The 26414-nt window shown below is 40.3% G+C and overlaps 1 protein-coding gene across 7 annotated transcripts in view; it reads left to right on the forward strand.

Moving 5' to 3' along the window:
• Tnrc6b (trinucleotide repeat containing adaptor 6B) overlaps positions 1 to 26414 on the forward strand; it is a 233601-nt gene that overhangs the window by 147019 nt on the left and 60168 nt on the right. For all 7 annotated transcript variants that reach the window (XM_037197686.1, XM_028871192.2, XM_028871189.2 and 4 more), the window contains one exon: positions 18234 to 18321. In XM_037197686.1, coding sequence (XP_037053581.1) covers positions 18234 to 18321 — 88 coding nt within the window. The remainder of the gene's footprint in view (positions 1 to 18233; positions 18322 to 26414) is intronic.

Here is a 26414-nt window from a genome sequence, read left to right on the forward strand (position 1 = left end):
GTCTCATACCAATAGCTGCTTCTCTTTGATTTCTGCAGGTAAGTGCATGATGTGGGAGAGGCTGTAACAGCAGCTCCTGTGCTGGGTGGTGTCAGCTTATCAGCACAGCTGTTTTCACAATCAGTACTTATATCCCCCTTCTTAGCTACACAACTGATAGAAAAGTTGGATAATTTGCCAGAATTCTTGCCATTAATGTCCAAAATACAATGTAATCTTTTTATATCACATTATATTGATTTATTTATCCACTTATTATTTGTGTGTGTGTGTACAGTGTCATGGCATACATGTCATAGGACAACTTGCGGGAGTTGGTTCTCCTTTCCATCAGTGTGTGTCCTGGAAGTTAATGCAGGTGATCATCAGGTTGGCATAAGCACCCACTGAGCCATCTCTCTTGCCTAACCTACAGTGTGTGTGGTTTTGTTTTGTTTTTAAGATTTATATGTATGAGTGTTTTGCTTACATGTATGTCTGTGTGCCACATGCATTCCTGGTGCTCTAGGAAATCAGAAGAGGGAATTGGATTCCCTGGAGCTGGAATTATGGATGGCTGTGAGCCATGTGGGTGCTGGGACTCAAACCCAGGTCCTCTGCAAGAACAAGTGCTCTTAACCACTAAGCCATCCCTCCAGCCCCCTACAATGTGATCTTAAACTGCGTTTCTCTTCCTTATCTCTGACTACAGTGTAGAAGAGGGGAGGGTACCTGGGAGAAGAAATATTTGGTCATGATTGGCTATGTTTGGGTATAGGGTTATGAAACAGAAATTCAAGAGAAATCAGAGGATCCTTGGAGTTCCAAAACATGTCAGAATTAAAGAAATACTGTGTGCATTCATTAATAGAATTGTTTGTTTGTTTTTTGTTTTTCAAGACAGGGTTTCTCTCTGTAGCTTTGGAGCCTATCCTGGATCTCGCTCTGTAGACCAGGCTGGCCTCGAACTCACAGAGATCTGCTGGCCTCTGCCTCCTGAGTTCGATTAAAGTGGGATTAAAGACGTGCGTCACCGCCACCGCCACCCAGCCATTAATAGAATCTTTAGATTCAAGCAATACATAGTGTGCCAGCTAGCTTTTATGTCACCTTGGCACAGTTGAGGGTCATCTGAGAAGAAGGAATCTCAATTAAGAAAATGCATGTGGGGATTTTTTTTTTAATTGATGATTGGTGTGGAAAGTCCCAGCCCACTGTGGGCAGTACTACCCAGGTGATTCTAGGGTGTACAAGATAGCAGACTGAGCAAGCCATGGGAAGCAAGCTAGTAACCATTACTCCCCCGTGGTCTTTATATCAGCTCCTGCCTGTCATGTGTTTACCATAGCAATAAAAAAGTAACTAATATTCATAGAAAGAATACTTTCCTCGAAAGAGGGAGTTCTTTTTATTGGTATAAAAGTATCTCTCAGAAAAACAAAGTTTACACATAGCTGTTACTGAGATTGTGGACAGTTAACAAGGTTTGCTCATTCGTTTTAAACATAGTCAGGTCACCTAAGTAGAAATTAGGTGCTACACTGTCTCTGTGGAGACTTGGGTGTCATTTTGAATGGGATAGGCATCCTTTATCTGCCCCACAGATAGTGTTTGTTATGGCTGTTACAAAAGACCATATATAATTCATATTTTAGATTTTAAGTCACTTTCCAGGTATGTAATTTTAGTTGAAGAACTGGGTCATATGAGTTCACAAGTCAGCCTTATTCTGTAGTTCATTACTTATTACTATTAAACATGCTTAACTTTCAGAAATATACATTTCCTTCAGAGTAATTCAATTATTCAGCTTTCTAAATTTACATAACAACTACTGGCGCACAAGAACATGACTTTCCATTTTTACCATTCTGAAAATAGAGTACAAATTAGAAGCATTGAGAAGTAGGGTACAACTGTCACCTGTGGAATCTTGAATTCAGGGTTGCTTTTCTTCTTTGCTAATTTTTTTTTCATACCAAGATAAGTGTCACAAATAGCACCCTTTCTCGTAGCGTTTCCCGAATTAGAAGAGCAAATACAAACTGAATGGGAATGGAGCAGTCCCACCAGGAAATGAGCTGTGACTGAGATTGTCTTTGGAAAGTTACAAGGGTAACTGTGATAGATCATTCACAAAACACTTTCCTGGGTTACCAAAGAAGTTTGTGCTCTGTTGTGTCTCTGCCTGGCTCACTTGCCATAAACCTTCATAGATAAAGTCTAAATCTCTTCTGTTCAATTGGCATAAAGCATATGTTTGTTTGTTTCTCTTTAAGGCATAAACCTAGAGGAATGTGTAAATTACTTAAAGGGCAAACATAACTGGACTCTTCTGATTCTCCTTGTGTCTGTTCCATGGTACCTGTCAGGGCGAGATTGAGAACTTATGCTCAGAGAGGAGTGCAATGTACTGTTTGTATTCATTGTCTTCACATGGATTCCATAAACTTTAATGTTGCTTTATAAGAATCGTATGACATCATTAAGCCTCATTTCTTCTGTGTGCAAGTATACAGCCCTTGGGAAAAGGGGTAGCTTAGTGGTAGAGGAGGGCCAAGCTACTGATGGTGTTGGCAAGAAGTGCCTTAGGACCACAGACCTCTTTCCCCCTTGGGTGTGCTCAGCTCCTAGCTTCTAGTCAGCACCTGAAGAGGAGGCCCTGGTCTGTGTGGCCATTGTAAAGCACTCCATTTTCCAGGTCTTGGCCACTGACGCTGCTGGATACCATGAATTGAGTCAGACTCCACTCTTGAATTGCTTGACAGTTACCACAGAGTAGAGTTTCAACTTAATTTTGGTATGAATGAATTTTCTGACAGTCTTAATGTATTTCAAAAGTCAGTTATTACTGCTGATGTTATTTGAAGCAGAATCTTACTCTGTGGCCCAGGCTGTCTTTGAACTTGGGCCAGTCTTCCTTTGTCAGCCTCTGAAGTGCTGGAATTACAAGCATGAGTCATGATACCCAGCTATTTAATCTTTTTGTAATTAATTATTTTGTTGCTATTGTGTTTATGGGCATGTGGGTGCCACAGAGTGGATTTGGAAGTCAGAAGACAGTTGGGGAGCCTGCCTTTCCTCTCACCGTAATGTAGGGTAATTACCTGCTAAGGCATCTCACCCAGCTCTGTTTATTCTTTTAATATAAAATAAAAAGTGCATCGGGCCATGCCCAGAGGCAGCAAATAGCACAGAATGTCCACACCTGAGTGTTGTGACTGCATCTCCCGTCTACTGTTAATGTGTTCAGATTCTTCTAGGTCTGTGTGCCTTGATGCTGTGGGTTTGAAGTGACAAGTTGATTTTCTTGCCTGGGTAGGAACATAGTTATCACTCTTGTAGTGAGTAGTTCTTCCCAAAGCTTCCTTTTCAGTTTCTTGCTGTCAAATGTGAAGGGTAAAGTGTTTTTCTGAATCGTGGGGGGGTTTTGTGGGTTTTTCTGGTCCCTGAGTTGTAAATAGTTCTTAGTGGCTCCAGGTTATAAATATTAGAGTATGTGGTATAGCACTTACCACAGTGCTGTTCCTTAGCTTGCCTCGATATCAGTAGTATTACTACTATTAGGCTGCCTTTAGGAGCCTGCCATATTCATTATGTATGGGAAAGAACTTTGACCAGTAAAATGGAAGGTAATGTTAGCAAAGTTTCATTTACCAAATTTACCTTAAAACCTAAGGTGAGGTCCCTCTCCATGTTTCTGTCCCTCCCTTTATCCCTCCCTTATCTTCTTTCTCCCTCCCAACCCCTTTTTCTGGCTAGCCCAGAACTTGCTGTGTCACTATGTAGATCAGGCTGGCCTTGAACTCCAAGAGATCTGCCTGTCATGAGTGCCACCACACATGTCATAAGGGGCCTTTTGAATTTGAAGAACCTTTGTATTTTAAGACAATCAAAATCCACAAGAATGAAAAATAAACAGCTTTGATACACTTCATGTAGGCATTGCTGATTGATTGCAAGTTAAGAGTCCAGAGAGGTTAAAGCAATGAGATAGGAAGGTAAAGATGGAGAAAGGAGAGGTCATTGCATTGAAAGATGAAAATGTATACCCATCAGAGGGGTGCTGCTGGTGCACAGACTCCATGTTAGAAGTCTGTGATCTTGGCAAATAGTGTACACACTGAAGATGAAATGAGAACTTGTTCATAGGACTAGAGGAGTTACTGTGCTGTCATGAAGGCAGAAGCCATTTAGGAATTTCACCTAGAACCTTTTTTAAAAGACCTTTTATTTTTCTTGTCTTTAAGATAAAATTGGCATATACTAAACTGCTTGTATTTAAACTGTATACTTCGATACATCTTGATCTGTATACAGAGATAATGAACTTGTTCTTTACCACCAAAGTCTCCTTTTGCCCACTTGTCATCATCCCTCCTGCCCATCTTTTCCCGCCTTTCCCCAAACCTCAGCCTGTCTGTCTACCTTCCATCACTATAGAGTAGTTTGCATTTCCTGATATTTTTAGGCAAATGAGATAATTCAGCAGCTCCTCTAGTCTGGCCTCTTTTACCCATCATCATATTTTGAGGTTTATTTGTGTTGGGTACATCAGTACTTCATCCCTTTTATTGCTGAGTAGCAGTCTGTTGTATTCTGTATCTTAATTTATCTATTCACTTCTTGAAGTATATTTGGGCATTTCTAGTTTTCAGCAATTACAAAGAAAGCTGTCATGAATGTTTATTTGAAAGTCTTTGTTGGAGGCACACTCTTTGCAAGTGCAATGTCTGGGTCATAGGCAAATGTCTGTTTCACTCTTTCAGAGCTTGCCAAACTGCTTTGCAGAGTGATCATATCATTCCATAGCCCCACTATGAGACAGTCCAGTTGCAAATGCTAAGCACGATCAGAGTATATTATTAGTGGAGTACTGCTGTTTGATGTTTTGATGCATGCATCATTGTGCATATTTTACACAGTTCCCAAAGGAAGCTTGAAGATGTTGTATGTCACTGACATATTGCCTATCATGTCATAAGATACAGCTGAAGGCAGGAGAAATGTTTGTACCCTTGTGGAATAAAGAAATGCATTACTGAAGTTTTGTAGTTTTTATGTTTTCTTCCTGTGAGCCACTCAGTCTCAAAATGATTTCTATCTCTTAGCAGTGTTTGCCCGTGTCTTCTAATTTAATATCATGTACAAATTGCATTAGCATCCCATTAAATTCCCTCAGACAGATCCAACAAATGAAAAAATGTTAAGAACAAACCCAACACAGATATTTGGAGTACCCTACTATATAATTTCCTCTGCCTAGATGGATGTATTCCAGCAGGCTCCCTTTCTTATGCATTTAAAATTAAAAACGCTTTCAATGAATACTTGGAGCACACTGTTTAACTCTTTTCACTGCACCCTTTTGTTACTTTTTCTCTTCCCAAATTTTCATGTGGTATCATTAATCCTTAATTGGTTTTGATTGGTAATGGTTTGTGCCTAGTTATTTTCTTTCTGTTTTATAAATTGCAAGGATTACCTTTTGTCTTTTAAGGACATACATACTTGACAAATCACAGGTATTAGATGTCTTTTGAAAAATTCTGTTTAAATCTGTTGAGGAGAGTTCTCTGTGGGCAAACAATGAGTGATGTGCACTCCTTTGATGGGCAGAGATAATTAAATGGTAATGCCTTCTCAGGGGTCCTTGAGGATCTGAAAGCCAGGCTCCAGGGGAGCTTCTTCCTCCTCTTGCAGTCAGGAAACTGCTGTGACATTTGTAGGCTTCAGGACCACCTCATCCCTGTCCTGCCCTCTTGACAGGATGGGAACCTTCTGTGTTCCTCCATTGAAGTTGCACATAGGTGCTCTTTATAGCAACATGAATGACTTTGTCTTTGGTCATGAGGAAGTCTGGGAAATAGACCAGAAGGAACTTGGAATTGTCATTGGTGTTAACAGAGCTGAGGTATGTACCACCACAAAATGGAATAACAACTAAAAGAATTACTGTGAACAGTGTGGTAGAGAAGCATTCTGAATGACCTGTGACATCTGATGTGCTTTAGACAAGAGACATTTGGTTAGCAGAAAACTGTAACAACTGGAACATGGCAGGTTGAAGTATAGATTATAGAATATTTTTGGAATTGAGTGTTTAGGACTGTCGACTAAAAATTTTCTAAAGTTCTCAGATACAACTTTTATAAATAGCTAGTTTCAAAATGTTTTAAAGTATGGGTCCTGGGGCTGGAGAGATGGCTTACTTGTTGTTCATTCAGAGGACCAGGGTTCAATTCCCAGCATCCATATGATAGTTCACAACCATCTGTAACTCTAGTTCCATGTAATCCAATGCACTCTTTGGATCGTTGTGGGCACCAAGTATGTACACATACATACATGCTTGCAAAAACACTACACACGAAAGAAGTGAGTAAAAAAAAATTTTTTTTTTAAGTATAGGTCCTTGGAAATGTGTTAATTAGGAGACTAAAAGATGAATCAGTGTTTGAAGTTTTTTTTTTTTAATTGATTTTTTTGTGGTGATAATTGTAGATTTCATGTGCAGTTGTAAAAAACAGTACAAAAGAATTCCCTTTACTCTTTAACCCAGTTTCCACCAGTGGTAACTGCTTGTAAAACTATAGTACAATATCACAGCCAAAATTATGACGTTAATACAGCCATGGATCTTACAAGGTTCCTTTTACTTGTATTTATGTATGTGTGCACGTAAGTAGTTGTACACAGTTCTGTCACATTTCCATCACTATGGAGACAGAGCACCTTTATAACCTCATCTGCCTTGCCCTCACACGCAGCCTGTGGCAGCTAACCACTTGTCCTTTCAAAAATGTTACAAAATTTGCCATCAGACAATGCATAATTTGGCCTTTTCTCACGCGGCAGAACTTCCTGGATACACATTAATAGCAGTTTGCCTCTGGTCCGTCTTCAGAGGTCTGTTGGATATGTGACTGTATCTGTTCAGGTCTGTCCACTAGTCTGTGCAGTTGTTTGTAAACTCTGGGACTAGAAGAGGTGCCACTTAGACAGCCGTAGTGTCAGGGTAGTGTCAGATGGTCAATTATCCAGACCTTTAAGAAAGGGAACATTCTCCTGAATATCTGCAGCCATTTCCTGTCCAATTGAGCCTTGGCTGTTCGTTTACAGCTGACTTCATTTTACTCTAGTTACTGTACTAGCCAAGATACTGACAGTCCTTCCTCTCCTGTCCTTCATGGGTGATCTCTTAACTGGATTAACACAGTGTCTACATATTGTGCCATCATACAGTACACAGCCTTTGGCATTGGCTTTGTTACTTGGCATAACTACCTGGCAACTTATCTAGGTGGTGGTTGTACTTTCTGCTCATGCGCTGAAACACCAAAGGCGCTGCAAGCTTTCCTCGGAGTACTCAGGAGTGCATTGGAGATGTTGCCTCTATGGTTACCAAGTTTGGTTAAGAGCTCCAGGAAGCACAGGCCCTCTTTGCTGCTCAACTCTTGGCCTCTGCATAGTACTCAACATTAAGCAGGTACCATAGGAATACATGAATGAGGCAGAAGAGAGTATTTTTAATAGCAGTCTGGGGTTTTGAAGTGTCGTCATCTCATTGTAAGCACAGGGAAGTGAGAGTGTCAGTAGGAGGCTGGCTGTGGCTCTCCCCTCCCTCCAACAATGCAAGTTCCTAAACAAACACCAAGCTCTTTACTAGTCTCTCTTGTCACCTCTTCTCCCCTCTCCTTTTCTTCCTTCTCTCCTTTTCTTTCCCCCTCCCTCTGAAGCTCACAGTGTTGCCCAGGCTCTCCTCAAGCTCCTAGACTCCAATGTGTTCCTGCCCCAACTCCCAATGGCTGGACTGCCATCACACCACTGTGCCCTCCCATAGGACTTTCTCCGCTTAGGTTTCTCTTCAGATGCCACTGTCTCAACAATAGCAGCCAATGTCTCACATTGCTTGTCCCTTTACCCAGCTTTATTCATGGTATTTGTCATGATTTCCTGGCATTGTGTTTCCTGTCTCTTTGTCTAAGGTGTCAACACTCTCAAGACAGGGACTGTCTCTTTTGCTTACTATTATGGTCCAGTAACTGGTGCGTCACAGTCATGAAGTGTGCTTATTAGATTTTAGCCATTACTTTTGAGGCTTTTTTTCCCCCTGAGACAGGGTTTCTATGTAGCCCTGGCAGGCCTGGAATTCATTCTCTAGACAGGCTGGCCTGGAACTCACAGAGATCCACCTGCCTCCCTGAGTGCTGGGATTAAAAGTGTGTGCTACCATTGTTGGCTTTGAGGCTTTTCTTCAACATGTCTCCCATTTAAAGTACAGAAAGCATTGTTCACTCTTTGTTTATTCTGCTTGAACCCAGGGGTTGCATGTGCCAGGCAAATGCTACACACACACACACACACACACACACACACACACACACACACACACACACACACACTGCACTGTTCACTCTTTCAATGATAAGTATTTACATGGAGCCCCATGTCCTCGGTACCTGTGTGAGGCAAGTGACAAGAAGAATCAGGCTAATACCACCTCCATACCCATCCATGTACAGATGTGTGTAGTATGCTCTGGATAAGGCCTGCTATAGGAGATCTCAATATATCTACTGGGAGAGGTTGTCTTTTGGTTGGAGGTGGGAATACTACAGGGTTTTATGAGTCTGATTCTGTGTCCAGTGTAGGAAGATGCCTGCCATCTGACTTAAAAATGCCTTTATTCTAAGAACACTCCAGTAGATGTAACAGTCTTATTAAATAAGAAACACAGAGCCAAAGGCAGAGTTAAAAGCCCAAGAGGTCAGAACAGTAGCTAAGAGCTAATACCAAAAAAAAGAAACAAAACAAAAAACCTTTCCTACCCTTCCCTGCCACTGTCGTCCTTCCCCTCAGAAAGAGACCTACTTCCTGTGTATCTGTCTTTTTATTGACTTTCTGTTCTGCCTTCTCATTGGTTGTAAACCCAACCACATTACCTCCTTGTCACTGCCTGTCTGTACAGACCTCCAGGTCTCCTATGGTTGGTATTGAGATTAAAGGCATGTGTCTCCATGCTGGTGGTATCCTTGAACACACAGAGATCTGCCTGTCATGTGATCAGGATTAAAGGTGTGCTCTCACCACCGCCCAGCTTCTGCTATGGCTTGCTATTAGCTCTGACCCCCAGGCAATTTTATTTATTAACATACAAATAAAAAATAAAATATCACCTGTTGCTGGAGGGCTTCTCTCCAGGTTCCCCAAGCCCCGCAGTCCCACAATCCACTTATAAAATAATCACTCAGACGCTTATATCATTTATAAACTGTATGGCCATGGCAGGCTTCTTGCTAACTGTTCTTTTATCTTAAATTAACCCATTTTTATAAATCTATACCTTGCCACGTGGCTGGTGGCTTACCGGCATCTTTACATGCTGTTTCTCCTGGCGGTGGCTGCAGTGTCTCTCCCTCCTTCTTCCTGTTTCCCCAATTCTCCTCTCTCTTTGTCCCGCCTATACTTCCTGCCTGGTCACTGACCATCAGTGTTTTTATATAGAGTAATATCCACAGCACTTCCCCTTTTCTTCTTTTTTTAAAAAGAAATGTTTTAACTTTAACATAGTAAAATTACATATAACAAAACAATTATCAAGCAAGAATTACAGTTACAATATTAAAGAAGATGTCCTATCTATCTTATATTTGTGAGTTTAAGGTTTTATATCTAACTTATCTTTTATCATAACTGAGGAAATTATCTAGTCTTTAACCATATCAAAGACCTGAGAAGGAACATAATGGTACCTGAGAAATGGTAGATGGATGTAAGCAACTTTCGGGAATCTTGCAAGAGTAGACCAAGACAGCTGGCAGCCTGGACAGTCACCTAATGTTTCTCAGCATTGTTGGTGCATTCAAATTGGCTACAAGCCTAGAGTATCTGACAGACCATCTTCAGAGGCAGAAATTCTGAAAGACCATCTTACCCTGTCTTGGCAGAGTACAGTGGTCGCTTTCCTTGTGTCCCACTTGTCCAGGAAGGACAGCATTGCATTCGTACTGTCAGCCATCAAGGCAAGGGCAGTTCTTTGCCCAGTAGGCCATTTTGTGCCAAGAAGACAAACTTCCAAATGGAAATGTCTTAGAAGCCCAACATTCTCTCGGGATCAAATTGGTGCAGCCAGGAGCAATTGTGTCTCACGTCAACAGAATTCTAAGTTATTTAAATGCCATATTCTCTAGGTCTATGAAGTGTTTGAAGATTACCTATCTATCTGAAATATATATATTTATATATATAATATATATATTATATATATATCTAGAAGACTTAGCTAACATGGTTACAAATATGATTATCATAAATGACTAATTATTAATCTATTTTTAATTATCCATTACAATTTTAAATGAGTTACATAAACATAATACCTCAATCAAGAATAGAAATATATATGTACAGTATAACAAAATTAACTTCAAGTTTGTATCAGTAAACTAAAATTTGTACCAATGTAAAACATTTTAAACATAAACTAAAATCTATACCAATGTAAAACATTTTAAACAAGTTGTTCTTTAAAAGTAGGTTGATTAATCTATCCTTTTATCTTATCATCTCTATAGCCTCATATATCTATATCATATCCCCTTTTCTTTTTTAGAAAGAGATCACATTTATAATCAATCTGTTTTAAATAAAAATATTGGTTTTTTTCTGTCCCACACCAGAGGGCTCTTCTGATTTGGGACACAAGAATTTCTTAACCATTTTTTTTTTTTTTAGCAATATGTCTGGGTTTTTAGAGGGGGAGTGAGCCAATTCCACCTCCAAAGCCAGCTTGGTATATTTGGGAATTTGGGCGTAGCATCTCTTACTACTTCCTGTTGGAGGGAGGCGCTGTATCTTATGGGGACGCAAAAAAAAACTTTAGGCCTATGGGGTAGTCTGTGAGGCTGTATTGTGTGAACCAGTTGCCTTGAAACCGCTCTGGATGTTGGATCATCTGGGCCATGGTGTCATCGGAGACCTTTCAGGGGGTCTTGGCTGGTGAAACCTGATGTATCTTAATCTGGAACAAATCCACAGCCTCTGGCTTTCTGTAGAAACAAAAGCACAACCTCTTTTCCAAAGCAATATATCCTTAAATCCAAATTTTGAAGTCAAGGTACCTTTAAAATATACGTTTTGGCATAACTCAACAGCTTTTGCAATCAAATGTTTTTCTTCAGTTACGAATATCAAAGAGAACATAATCCAGATTCTCTGTGTGGTAGCCATCTTTACATGGCTTATTTTTTATATTACCGTAGCCTATTGCTTTAAACTGTAGTATTGTAAGACTGAAAGGTCGCTGTGGCTGTTGGCTCCGCCCATTTCAGGTTACCAACATGACGTTTTCCACCAGTTCTGTGAGTCATCAAGTCTCAGAAATAGTGGGTCTACGCTTTTATCAAAGCAGTGTGTAGCCCAGAATCACCATACATTTCTCTCTTATCTTGCCCCTTGATACTTATCATTCCCTGTGTAGAATGCTCTCTTGCTATCCACAGGGCCCAATGAATGCCTTGCCCCATGATCTCCATTCCTAGGCCATCTTATCAGAGGCCATTCCCAGCCATGTCAGGTAAGGTAGTGCCCTCTTCTGCCATTCTCTATCAGTTCCATCAGTTCTGCCTTGTCACCACCTGAAGTGTGTATTTTACATACATATTTTGTTGTATGCCCTGTTTATTCCCTGTTCCCTCATCAAGCTGAAGCATGGCTTTGTTTCTGCCTTGTCCCAGTGCTTGGGAAAGTGCCTGGCTCATGTTAGACACCTAGTGTTTGTTAAAGAACAAGATCTATTTCCAGGCCTCCTGGTAGGAAGAGAGGGTTGTATAAAACATGGAGAGGTATCCCTAAGCGACATCCCTAACAAGACCACGTACACTACAGAAGCCATTGTAGTGGCTCTGTAATTGATGGCATGATGTCTGCCTTAACACCTGCAGGGAAACAGTTATGTTGTGTACAGAAGAGGGCAAATTTCTTTGGAATTTGAGTTGGTAAGGAAGATGTCATTGAAGCAAGCCGGTATGAGAGCTAGAATTTAACAGTGGACAATAAAAGGGATGTTTTGGTGGTAGTGGTAGGTGTACAGAATGGATGAGTAGGTTGAGTTTGCACTGGGGAATTGTAGATCAACTGCTCTTAGGTTTCATCTGCTTGGTGTCAGGCTGCAGGAGCCTTTGGGCAGGTTTTCAGGAACAACTGCTGCATTGCTCTTCATTATTGTGAACTTGCATGCAGAGCAGGGTTCTTCTTGTGCCACACAGCTCAGGCATTATTGGATGTTTTCATTTTTATTCAGTTACTGACTTTCGTGTGTGTGTGTGTGTGTGTGTGTGTGTGTGTGTGTGTGTGTGTGTGTGTATGCTAGTGTGCATGAGGTCAGCCTCAAGAGTCATTCATTCCTCAGTAGCCATCCAATTTGGTTTTGAGACGTTCTCCCTTTGAAACCTTGAGCTTGTCAATTAGGCTAGGCTGTCTCTAGCCAGCCCCAGGAATACACATGTAGAGTTGAAGTACATGTTACTACACTCAGCCTTTCTTCTTCCTCTCCCTTTTCTTCTTCTTCCTCTTCCTCTCCTCTTTCTCCTTTTCCTCCTCGTCCTTCTCCCCACTCTTCCTCCATCACCACCACCACCACCACCACCACCACCACCACCACCACCACCACCACCACCCAGTTTCTCTGTGTAGCCCTGGCTGTCCTGGAGCTCACTTTGTAGACCAGGGTGGCCTCGAACTCACAGAGATCCTCCTGCCTCAGCCTCCTGAGTGCTGGGATTAAACCCAGCCTTGTCTGTGGTTTTTAAACAAATAATACATTTTATTTTCTGTGTTTGTGGGCAGAAGTGTGTAGGTTGGAGGACAGCTTGCAAGGATGGGGTCTGTACTTTGACCACGTGCTCCCAGGGATCGAGCTCTGCTTGTCACATTTGACGGCTGTGCCTTTTACACACTACAACATCCTTCCGTCCAGAATTGCCTTTCTCAAAAGTTTCCTTTCAGCTGATAACTATTACAGAAATGATGAGCAAATGCTGGTTTTTCCTTTTGGGGGCTCTTTGTAGTTTGGGACCTTAGTTGTAACTCAGTGTAGAGCCTGTGCTTAGCATGCAGAGTCCTTGGATTCTATGCCTAGCGTGATGAAAAGGGCCAGTGGGACTATAGTTTGACTTCTTACCTTTCTTGATTTATTCTAGATTGTAATATCTGTCCCTGTTATATCTTCTGTTTGCCTACATATGCTTCAGTTCTTCCAGTACTAACAAATGAAAGCAGAAATGACACAGATTTGCCTCCTGCAGGGCAAGTGCTGGTGCCGGGTAGTAAACCCAGCTCCTAGACAATGCCCCTTCACCTTTTATGTTCAGACCCACATGAAAGAGATGTGTGCAGAACATTGGAGTAAACAGATGAGGTGCCCTGGGCTGGCAGCCCCGGTTTCTAGCCAGGAGTCCCTGGGGGGCTGTAAGGGATGTGAGGGGCCCTCAATTCCATACATATTTGGACCTGGGAACAATATTGCCTGGTAAGTAGTAGGAACTCGGTAAATACTTACTGTGTGTGCTGAATTGATTCAGCAGTTTGGAAGGGGAGAGGTAGATACAAGAGAAACAAATCCACCTGCCCTTCATACCTAGAAGCTGTTAGATGGTTAAGGGAGACTCACCTCCTTACCTGGCATTTATATTTATTTATTTTTGCACATTTGGTAAAGTTTTTATTATTTTTTTTAATGTGCATTGGCATTTTGCCTGCATGTATGTCTGTGTGAGAGTGTCAGATCCCCTGGAACTGGAGTTACAGACAGTAGTGAGCTGCTGTATAGGTGCTGGAATTGAACCCTAGTCTTCTGGAAAAGCAACCAGTGCTCTTAACTGCTGAGCCATCTCTCTAGCCCAAACATTCGGTAAAGTTTTAATATGTAAATTTTAATAAGTACATTTGTATCAGCAGTTTTCAGGCCTAGCTACATGTTAGAACACTTGGGAGGAGGGTGGTTTAAAAAATCCCTAGTGATTCTTATGTCACTGAACTGGAATGCTGCCTGGGCAATAATAATTTTGTATTTGTTGTTTAGGGAAACAGTCTTGAATTTAGAGTTCAAATCTGTATAGTTTTGAAAAGTTCCTTTTTTGCTTGTTTCCTGAGTTTTAAGAATGAGCCACTGACCTGGTGCCCAGGCACATGCAACTATTTCACCAATGCTGTGGTGTTTCCTGGCAGACAGAACATTCCCCTGTACTCCTGCAGTATGACCGCCGGAAGCAAAGATCTAACCCTGCACAGTGGTTCACACCTGTAATTGCAGTTCTCCTGAGGTGGAGGCAGGAGAATTATGTCATATTAGAGGCCTGTCTGGAATATATAGTGAGTCCAAGACAGCCTGGGCTGCTACAGTGAGACCCTACCTCAAAATAAACCAAAACAAAATGCAAAGTCAATATTGGTCCTTACTGCCATTGATTCTCCAGCCCCATTGAAGGCATATCCCTCCCATTATTGCCTCAGCCTTTGTAGCAAAAGGACTGCCGGATGGGTTTGGTCCCATCTCCTTAGTTCCTCTACTCACAGCAGGTTTTCAAGCTTTCCTTGACTTTGACCTGGGAGGCTTTCAAACCATTTATTTTGTCATTTGCTTCCTCTCTCATGGTGCAGGTGTCTGATAGGTCCCCAGAAAGTCCCCATGATGATAACAAGTGACAGATTACTTGATTGAGGTGCTGTCTGCCAGCCTGCTATTACTCTTCCCCTTCAAAATTGAAAAGTATGTTGTGGGTAGGTGTTTTAAAACTCTTTGAATGTTCCAATATGAGAGAGGGTACTCTCTCATAATTTATTCATTTATTTCTCCTTTGTCCTTTACTAATTCATATAATGGTTTATAACCTCTTCTAGCGATACTAGAAGATCTTATGTCATCCCAGATAGTAGAATTCCCTTCAGACTGTCTTCTAATTTAAGGACTCCTACTTTGTGGCAGTCTGATTTCATATTAAACTTTCCTGGACCAAACCCCTGAATTAGCATTTTGGTTTCCCCCCAGAATAACTCCAGTTCTTTTAGTAAAGAATGGTAATTAAAAGCTGCAAGTCTGTGTGCTAAATAGGCTCACTACTATTTGAGTATTCCTTGTTTTATAGCCTCATAGTTACAGATGTAAGGAGAGAAGGTGTGGGAAGGGAGAGAATGGGTACATAAGCAGTTACATGTGTATGTATGTCTGTGTTTATCGAAAACAATGAGTACTTGCTGATAACCAGTTTAGATCCAACTCCATATGTTTGATTTTTTGTTTGGTTTTTTGTTTTGAGGCTTGAGAAACCTGGCTGCTGCTGTCTTCATGCCCTTCTTTATTGTCACCCTTCTGCGTGCAAGTGCCTTTCCATTGCAGCTAGAGTAGTGTCCTTGCTCTCCTTGGGCTCCCCAAATGATATTTCTGCAGCTTAGATAGATAGGAAACACCTGAATTAAGAGGCAAGTCCCACACTGATTCAAATAAGTCAGTGGTGGGCTTTTAAATAGAGTTTGGCAAAGTAAAAATTCCCTAAGAATGTGAAAGGTAAGGAGAAGACTTAAATTCTACCAAGATGCTATTGAAAAACAAAAAGAAAAGAAAAACAGTCAGGGAGAAAGCAAAGCTTGTCTGCTAGAAAGCTTTGAAAAGTGTTTGCTTTGGAAAGAAATATCCTTCTGTATGTGTGAGAATTTCATTCTCTTCCCTGAATTACCTGTTTATAGGAAAGGATTTGAAAAGGTATGTTTCTTTTTTAAGAATGTATCTCATTAAATACTTATTTTTTAGTGTGGCATTTTGAATAAAATTTAATTTTGGAAATTTTAGATTTAGGAAAAATATGACAACTTGCTTTTTTCAAAGCACCATATATTTAAGCAGGAGATGTTCAGACTGACTGTTCCTCTTCTGTAACCAGTTTTACTATAAAATGTGGGAACTGAGTTGTGGTAATCAGGGAACCTTATCCTCCCCTACTTGATGAGAGGAAGCACGGCATCCCTAAAGCCAACTATAACAGGGACTTTGGCCAACCTCTTTAGATGGCCAACACCCATCTGTCTCAGTTTCTTTTTCCTTTAAAAAATTTATTATAATTTGATGCATATAGATGTCTTGACATATATGTCTGTGTATTGTATGAGTAGTACTTGGTGCCCACGAAGGCCAGAAAAGGGCATTGATTGTGAGCTGTCATATGGGTGCTGGGAACGGAACTCATGTCCTCTGCGAAAAGCAGCTAATGCTCTTAACCCCTGAACCCTCTCTCTAGCCCTGACCAAATTATACTGCTGCAGACTCACATACATGGTACACACAATCCCAGACCTAAGGGAGTTCAAGAGAGGTGTGCCTTTCATTGTATTTTCATGAGAAAGTTACATTTGGAGTTTGAGTTTTGCATATAAAACTTTCGTGCCAGGCGGTGGTGACACTCGCCTTTAATCCCAGGACTTTGGAGACAGAGCCAGGTGGATCTCTGTGAGTTCGAGGCCAGCCTGGTCTACAGAGCGAGATCCAAGACAGGCATCAAAACTACAAAGAGAAACCCTGTCTCACAAAACAAACAAACAAAACCAAAAAACTTTTTTGTATTTATGCCCAGGAATGTAGGAGAAAAAGTTTGATATTTGTCTATGTGGATTCAGTGACGGTTTAACAGGAAAGTAAATAATTTTTTTTTAAATATTGTGGGGTTTTTTGTGGGTTATTTTTTGTTTGTTTTTGACAAAGTGTCACTGTGTAGCCAATGGTAGTTTATAACTCAACAATCCTCCTCACTCCACTTCCCAAAGCGCCCACATTCTGGGATTGCCCACTGCCATGTCTGGTGTTGAAAACTCTTGTTTTGCATGGGTAAAATACTGATTGCTTTGTGTAGTTGAGTGTATTTGACTAGATCCGCTTTCTTCCCTAGACTCAAGTCCCTCTGGAACCATTTTTGTGGGTTTGCCATTTGCAGACCTGTTAGTTCCTTAATTGTTTCGTTAATCTTTTTTATCTTGGTCATATTCTAGATGATGTGTTTGTTAATTATGTAAAATCCTAACTGCCATAGTCTGTGTCTCTTTCCTGCTGTGGGGAACATACAATGAAAGTTTCAAACATGCTTTGGAAGATTTAGCACAATTCCTCAACTGGAGGTCTATTAGTGTGTATTGTTTGTTTTCTATTGAGTGGAGCAGATTTATTGACCTGAATTGTGTTTGTAGGAAAAAGATACAGTTATGAACCCACCCAATAGAGAACACTTTGATTTCTATAGGACTCTTAGTACCTTCCTTAAAAATACATATAGTGGGGTTGAGGAGATGGCTGGGAAGTTCAGATCCCTAGCACTTATAGTTTCTTTTGTTGGGGGAGGAGGGCGGTGAGATAGGGTTTCTCTGTATAACAGCCCTGGCTGTCCTGGAACTTACTCTGTAGACCAGGCTGGCCTCCAACTCACAGGGATCTGCCTCACAATTGCAGGGATTAAAGGCGTGCACCAATGCCACCACCACATACCTCACTTACGTTTTTGTTAAAGGAAAAAAAAAAGCCAGGTGAGTGGTACACACACCTGTAGTCCCAGCTCTAGGGCAGGAGGTTAGGGATCAGAGGCAGGTAGATCCCTGGGGCTTGTCAACCACCCAGTCTACGAGAAACAACAAGCTCTAGGTTCAGTCTCAAAAAAAAAAAAAAAAAAAAGAAGAGAAAAAAATTTGAAGTGGGAGGGCTTGGTGGTTAAGAGTACTTGCTGCTCTGCCAGAGGCCCCAAGTCAATTCCTAGCATTCAGTGATGGCTCATAGCCATCTGTAACTCCTGTTCTTGAGATCTGACACCCTCTTCTGGCCTCCTCAGGCACCAGGCAAACACCTATACCTCTAAAATAAAATGAAATTTTAAAAGAAGAAAAGGTAGAGTGATGGAGGAAGCAACCCAAGGTCAATTAGAAGCCATCTATATATTACATTCAAAACAAACCCATTACTGAGTAAAAGATGCATTAATCCTCTGAGTGTGGATGTATACAGATATTATAGAAATGCTTGTAGGCATCTCTGAAACCGAGCCTAATGTAATGAATGTTCTGTGAAAGGTTTAGCAGGCCATGATGTGGGGATACCTAAAGGGAGTGAGTTTTATGTGTCCTTTTGGTTTAAGTAAGGTATTAGTACTGTGATCTTTGCTACAAAAGGTGGGGTGTGGACGTACAGGTATAACCTTTCTGGTGTGTTACTTCTTTTATAGAGAGAAGGAGCAAGAAAGGGAAGAACAGTTAATGGAAGACAAGAAAAGGAAGAAAGAGGATAAAAAGAAAAAAGAAGCCACTCAGAAGGTGAGTCGAGCAATTAGGTCTGTCTTTATATTTGCCAGCCAGCCATAATTAGTGACTTGAATACCTGACATTACTTGAATACCTGACACCATAATGCTGCCCAAGACATTAGTTTATTTGAAAGTAGAAAAATGTTTGAGGCTTATACAGTAAATGATAAATAACATTGCAGCTTATTTTATGAAAATTAAGAAACAATATTAAAGTGTCAACTTGTGTTTCACTAGTTGAATCATAATTTAGTATCCATCTTCTCTTCAAGTTTATAGACAACCTTTTTTATTTTGGAGACAGGGTTTCTCTGTGTAGCTTTGGAACATGTCCTAGAACTCTCTCTATAGACCAGGCTGGCCTTGAACTCACAGAGATCTGCCTGCCTCTGCTTCCCGAGTACTGGGACACAAGGCACGTGCCACCACCGCCCAGCTAGACAAACTTTTTAAAGCTTGCTTGAGCATGCCCAATTTATTATTTATTTGTTTGTGTTTTTTATTTTTGTGCTGTAGTTTGGGACATTTTGCTTTATAATGATCCCATCAATAAACTGCCCCTTAGGCAGGTTCTAGTAGGCCAGGCATGGTGGGGGCGGGAGGACACATGTCTGTAATCCTGTTACTTGGGAGGCAGGCAGATGCTCAGTTTGAGGTTATCCTGGGCTACATAGCAAGTTCCAGAGCAGCCTGAGCTATATAGTGTGACCCTGTCTCAAGAATGCTGAGCATCGCATAGCTATGAGCGATGTGCTTGGAGGACAAAGAAGTACTAAGTGAAAAGACAGAGCTGACAGCTGTCAGCTCTCTATTGAAAAGTTTGTCTGATGGGACTGGTGGAAACAGAGAATAATTAGAATGCCCTGACAGCCGCAGCCTTTTACTTCAGAGTGTTGCTCTCAGCCCAGCATGAAGACCTGGCCACTGCCTGGCCAGGCTTTTCCCTGCTTCACTATTCCTGTAGTAACGTATAACGTGGGCTCTGTTCTGCAGGGTTGCTGTAATGCTTTTCTGCAGACAAGATTTGCTGGTCAGGTCTTGTATGGTTATGTGGAGATTTGGGAAGCAGGGCCATTGCCGTCAGTCAGCATGAGGGTCCCTGCTGTGGCACTGGTTTTAAGTTTGTGGAGGTATAAACTGCTGGAGGTTCAGAGAGAACTCTTCATATAGAACAGTAAATGCCATCAGACCTAATGTGAAGCAGAAGGGCCACGCCACAGGCTTTCCCAGAATCACCGAATATGTATGACCTAAAATTTCATTATTTGAAGTAATATTTAAATAGATATTTGTGAGGACCAGCATTTGAAAAATCTTGGAAATACTTTCTGAATTGGGTTGCAGATAACTCAAGTCTATGAATGTAATTTATTCTTTATGACTTAATTAATAGGAACAGTCAGTTATTATTTAGTGTTTTATCAGACTGCTGTGTTATTTAAATTTTTGTCTGCTTCTAATGGTATTTCTGTCATGTTGATAGTGGTGCATCTTTTATCATGTCTTCATGCTATCAGAGTACTTGCTGCCAATCTTAGCCTATCAGAATTGCCTGCAATTCTAGAATAAAGAGTATGAATTTAAAAAGCAGATAATGAGCCTAGTGTGGGGATGTAGACCTATAACCCCCCCCCCCAATTTGGAAAGTTGAGGCAAAATGATTAGAAATTGAAGGTATTTCTCAGCTACATAATGAGTTCTATAAAACTGTCTCACGAAAGAGGGAAAGAGCATCTTGACTACGTAGCCGCCTTCCCTGGCAGGCTGAGATGTGCAGGTGCGCTAGTGTTGGCATATTGATTCTGTTGCCCTGTGGTCTTTGAGCTCCTGCCCTGTGCCTTGCTGATCCACCACCACCACCCCCAAAAAACAAGTGGAACAATGAGAGGTTGAACTTAGCACTTTTCCCCTTCAGGTATTCGCACACTTCATCTCCTAAGTTGGCACACAGCTTTCACAGTCTGTGGAAATGGAGTTAATAGGCTGGACATCAAGGATCTGAGCAGGGGCTATTGACTAGTTGACAAGTAAAAAGTGATTGTTTCAGACAGTATGTATTCCATCTTCATCCTTAACATAGACAACTGTTAGTTGCGTGAAAATATTAACATCTCATGTTTATAAGTCAAATATACATCTGTAGACTTTTATTATGTATTCTACAAATAGGAAACTTATTTGAAATAAAGGAGAATCTGGCTACATTGGAAAGTTAATTGGGATTATTTATGCAAAGTATGTAGTTTATACAGGTAGATAATCTTCCCCAAGTCCATGCATCTGCACTGAACAATTAAGAAATACTGATGGGCTGGAAAGAAAGCTCAGTGGTTAGGAGCACTGCTGCTCATGGCAGCTCACAACTGTCTGTAACTCCAGTTCCAGGGGATCCAATGCCCTCATACAGACATACCTACTGGCAGAACACCAATGTACATAAAAATAAAAATAAATAAATTTTAAAAAAGGAAATAATGACAAAGAGAACAAAAACCTTAAGTTTTCAAGGGATTAATTATGACTAATATAAAAATTCAGTCATTTTGTTGGTCAAGATGGTGCTTGCCTATAATCCCAATTCTTGGGTCTTGGCAAGAGGCTTGGAAGGAAGTTCAAGGTCAGCCAGGACTGGAAAAAAATTTTTTTTTTTCTGTTCAAAAACATTCTAGATCGACTAACAGAGAGTCTAGGCTGACACCAGCTGGCACTTTGTCTTTGACAACATTTTGTTATGGTGAACTACTGTATAATTTTAGAATTAAATTCCAATTTAACAGTTTTAAGGAAAGAGCACAAAGCTTACCATATGACTGTCTCAGTAGTCCCAGCATTATTGTAACAACAGCTAGAAGGCATAAAATGTGCTCTGGTAGAGAGAATTTAGAGAATGTGCCAGTTCTGTTCTGCAGTTGTTAGCCACATCCTTCTTGTTTTCCTCATTGTTTTGTAACCAACTCTTTGTGTCTGTCTCCCCTTTAAACTGGGTATATCAACAGCATCCATGTGTCTGTCTTCCCTTTAAACTGGGTATATCAACAGCATCCATGTGTCTGTCTTCCCTTTAAACTGGGTATAAAGTTCCTGAAGTCGTATTTTTATCAACAGCATCCATGTATCTGAGACCCAGTAGCTGCTCAGAATGTTTGTTGAGTGAGTGCTCAAGAATGGGTGGTGGTGGGCTGACTGTGTGACTGGGTGAAGTGCTGTGGGTTCATCCTCAGCACTGGAGGGAGAGAAAGAATGAATGACGCCAGTGTCATTTTATTAAAGCGTTGACTTTCATTTAGGGCTAAAATTAAATTTATTCCACACAGAAATTAAAAATGAACCTCTTTCCACCATGTTCAGTGGCTGTTTGCTCTTTCCAGAGCCACCCCTGAGTAAACCATGTTAAATTCTCATTCATGGAGAGGTGTAAAAAAGGACTCCATTCATTCATTAGGCTGACGCTGCAAAAGGAGCATTGTGTAATGTTGGCAGGATATGGACTCTGACTGTCCAGCTTTTCACCATCTGAGAATTGGCTGTTGTAACAGCACCCACATTATAAGACATAATTCAACATGAGTTAGATTTGTTCCTTACAACTGGGGAAGTATTAACTCCTATAGACTGATCTTCAAAGTGGCATTCCAAGAAATAGTTACAATGGTATAAACCCTAAATTACCATCAGGAATTGGTATGTGGATCAAACCCATTCATTCTTGGATAATTATGGATTATTGAAAAATGTACAAGGACTTTTTAATAGAACTGAGCCTGAGCAATTAGTAGTGGGGAGCAGGTTCATTTTAAGACACTTTACCGCCAGGCGGTGGTGGTGCACACCTTTACTCCCAGTGCTTGGGAGGCAGAGCCAGGCAGATCTCTGTGAGTTCAAGGGCAACCTGGTTTACAGAGCAAGATCCAGGACAGACACCAAAGCTACACAGAGAAACCTTGTCTTGAAAAAAACAAAAATAAGACACTCTCCCACAGATTTCAGTATAATGCAATTAGCCTGTCCTTTAATGCAAAATGTAAGAAGCACTCCAGGGAGTCTAAGAATAAATTGTTTAGGTCAGATTCAGAGTCTAAGTGTGCTAGAATCTGTTTTGAGGGAGAGTTAGCTACAGGACATGCTAGCTAAAAGATGACCATGTTTTCATGAATGGTAGTAATCCAGAATGATTACCAGTCACACATGTCTTTTAAGAAGATTGTAGCATTCATTCTTAAATTAACCATTCATTTAATTACATTTTGGATAATATATTGAAAATATATAAAACAGTGCCTAAATAAAAATATACTTAACTTTTATATATAAGTTTACGCTCACCATATTTTTGTTTAATATGTTTTTATTGTTTTTGAGAATTTCATACATGTATACAGTATGTATTTTGACTATATTTAATCCTCCCATTCTTCCCCCAACTCCTCCCAGATCCACCCTACCACCAACTCCTAATATCTTGTCCTCTTCATTTTTTTTTATAGCCCACTGATTGTAATTTGTGCTGGTCATATTATAGTCAAGGGTTTGGGGCCATCTACTACTATGCCCAGTAAAGCCATACCTTAAAGAAAGCTTGCTCTGCCTCAGAAGCCATCAACTGTCAGTAGGTCCCCAGCTAGAGGTGGGGCTTTAGACTCCTCCTGCTTCGTGCTGGATTGTGAACTGGGTTGATTTTGTGTAGGTCTTTTCTAACCGCTGTGAATCCATGAGTGCAGTGGTTCTGTCAGGGCCAGAACTGTTTTGGTCCTCCCATCTTCTAGCTCTTACTGTCCTTCTGTCCCCTCTTCCTCTGTGGTCCCTGAGCCTTGGGCCATAGCATTCATTTTTAATAACTCTTCATACAAAGTCAGATAGTCAGTGTAAAAGTGCTTTAGCAGAGTGACAGTTTGGAAAAGTGGGTCAAATATGGTCTTAATGTAATATATCCATGGCTGTAGACAGAAGTTTCTCTGTGTCCTGCCTGGTCCTGCAGCCGCTTGGTCTCAAGTAAACACACAGAGGCTAATATTAATTACAAAGTGTATGGCCTATGGCTCAGGCCTCTAACTAGCTAGCTCTTACAACTTAACTCAACCCATTCCTATTAATCTATGTTTTGCCATGTGGCTTCATGGCATTACGTGTTCTCTCATATCTTGTTTCTCCTGGTGGTAGCTCACAGCTTCTGCCCTGATCCTGCCTTTGTTCTCCTTGTCTCTCTCCTTGGAATCCCCATCTGGCTCTATTTTGCCTTGCCATAGGCCATAACAGCTTCTTTATTAACCAATGGTAGCAACACATATTTACAGTGTACAGAAAGACCATCTTGCAGCGCTTGTCCTTTTCTGTCTAATCAAAAATGAAGGTTTTCATTTTAATATAGTAAAATTACATATAACAAAAGTTATCAAGCAAGAATTACAGTTATGTCTAGTCTATTTGTATTTAACAAAATTAGAGAAAACATGTAATTATCTATCTTGGTGAATCTAAAGTTTTATATTTAATTTATCTTTTATCATAACTAAAGAGAATTATAACTATCTACTTTTCAATCCTGTCAAAGACCCCCGAAGGATATAATATTACCTGAGTAAACAGGAAGTGCATTGCAAGCAACTTTCAAAACTCTAGAAATGAAAAGAGAAATCTGGATTCCTAGATAGTCATTCAAAATTCTTTTGTAACTTTGGGGCATCCATCTTCAGCCTACAGGCCTAGAGTATCTGGCAGAGTTTTCATTGAAGCAGGAAATTTGAAGAACTGTCTTGCCTGTTTAGGCAAAGTTCATCAGTCACTATCCTCTGTGTCCTGCAGAATGTCTGGCAGTTTTTTCTGTGAAGCAGGAACCTGAAGGACCATCTTGCCTTGTTTTGGCAAAGTTCAGTGGTCACTTTCCTATGGGTTCTGCATGTCCAGTTTACACCATAATTGTCAAGCAGTCCAGGCAAGAGCAATTTCTTGCCCAAATGGCTAGCCTTTGCCATATTGAAAGCAGACTCCATAATGAGTTTCTTTGATGCCCATCATCCTATTTGAAGTAATTGGTGCTGCCAGAAGAATATGTGTCTCATTGTGCAGAAAAGTCTAAGTTCTCAAAACATTTTTAATGCCATGTTCTGTAGATCTTGGAAATGTTTGAAGATCGCCTGTCTATCTGAAGTATATCTTTGTATGTCTAGAAAACATAACTAACATGACTATAAGTTTGATTATCAAAGATGACTATTAATCTGTACTTTTAATTATACACTACAATCTCAAGTAAGCTGTATAAACATAATACCCAAACAAGAGCAGAAATAAACATATAGTATAACAAAATTGACACTAAACCTGTTTTAATAAACCAAAGTCCATATCAATGTATTTTGAGACCAACAATTGTTTTTGGATTAAAGTAGACTATTAAGTCTACCATTTTTTCATCATTTCTATGTCATATCCCCCTTTTTTCTTTAGAAAAAGAGATTGACTATGACCATTAACCATTTATAACCAACCTCCTTTAAATGAAAACAAACATTCATAAACAATATTTTGGGAATTTGGGCATAGTTTTCTATACTACTTCCTGCTGATTAGGGGTGCTGGTAACCTGGGATCCTGAGAAAATTTGAGATAATGGTCAAGTCCTGGAAAGAGCAGCTATAACTTTTGTTGACAGATACCATCTCTCAAGGTTCAGGAGGTCTCACTTGATCAAATCTGATCCATCTTAACCTGAAACAAATCCACAGCCTCTTGCTTCCTGTGGAAACAAAAGCAAAACCTCTTTTCCAAAGCAACATGTCCTTAGGCCCAAATTTTGAAGTCAAGATACCTTTAAAATATATATGTTGGTTTAACTTAGTAGCCCCCACAATCATATGTCTTTCTGCAGTTAGTTTATTAACAGTCAAAAAATTCAAAGAAAACATAATAATATACATAATGCAGATTCTTTGTGTATTATTCATCTTTATATGGCTTATTTTTAATATATATTTTTAGACTTTATTTTTTTTTTGGTTTTTCGAGACAGGGTTTCTCTGTGTAGCTTTGCGCCTTTCCTGGAACTCACTTGGTAGCCCAGGCTGGCCTCGAACTCACAAAGATCCACCTGGCTCTGCCTCCCAAGTGCTGGGATTAAAGGCGTGCGCCACCACCGCCCGGCTTAGACTTTATTTTTATGACTATCTATAACCTTTTTCTTTTTTCTCCCAGATCTACGTACATTTTTGAAACATATTGTAATCCATTTAGAGTTTTTTCCATCTGAATTTGTCTTTATTATATATCTTTAATCATTTTTTGACCATTGTCTCTCTGCTTAGATTTCCCACCTGGCTCTATTCTACCTTGCCATAGGCCATAACAGCTTCTTTATTAACCAATGGTAGCAACACACATTCACAGCGTACAGAGAGACCATCCCACAGCACTGGCTTACTTGCTTTGGGATATTTTTCTTTTGTGGTTTTGCTTTTATATAACTGAGAGTAAATGATTAGTGGCCCTGTGTCATTGCGCGCGCGCGCACACACATGCACACACTGCCCTGAAGTAGTCTCAGAAGCAGTTTCCAACTGTCTTCTAAAGATCTCCACCACCCCCAAGCCCGTTACGATATTTAGCTACCCATCATTTTTCATAGACTCTTACTTAGTACTTGAAGTACTTTTAATAAAGTACTCATAAAATTTTGTTCAAAATTTGCACAATTCAGTCTTATGTTCTGCTTTATAACTTTGATGATGACATAAGATATCAATTGAACATAACCCTTACCAAACTGCTAGAGGAGATGACTGTATCACACCAGGCAAATGGGTAATTGAGATCACACAGGCTTGGTTTCAAATCTTCCTTTGCAACCATGATTCCTGGTTTCAGGATGAACCCTTCATGCTTTTTAAGTTTGAGCTCCAAATTTTTTGAGACCATACTCAGGGAGGAATCTTTTTGTGTCAATGTTATATTTGGTTTCTGGCCACAGCTATTTGATTTTCTGAAATTAGAGCAATCAAAATGTCTAACTGTTCCTAATACAGGGACTACATCATTTAGCAAGTAGAATGTTTTTTAAAAACTTGTTTATTGGTTTTTGTTTTGTTTTGTTTGTTTTAAATTTAGATTTCC

The sequence above is a fragment of the Peromyscus leucopus genome, chromosome 20 (genome assembly GCF_004664715.2).
Source record: "Peromyscus leucopus breed LL Stock chromosome 20, UCI_PerLeu_2.1, whole genome shotgun sequence".
Lineage (NCBI taxonomy): Eukaryota > Metazoa > Chordata > Mammalia > Rodentia > Cricetidae > Peromyscus > Peromyscus leucopus.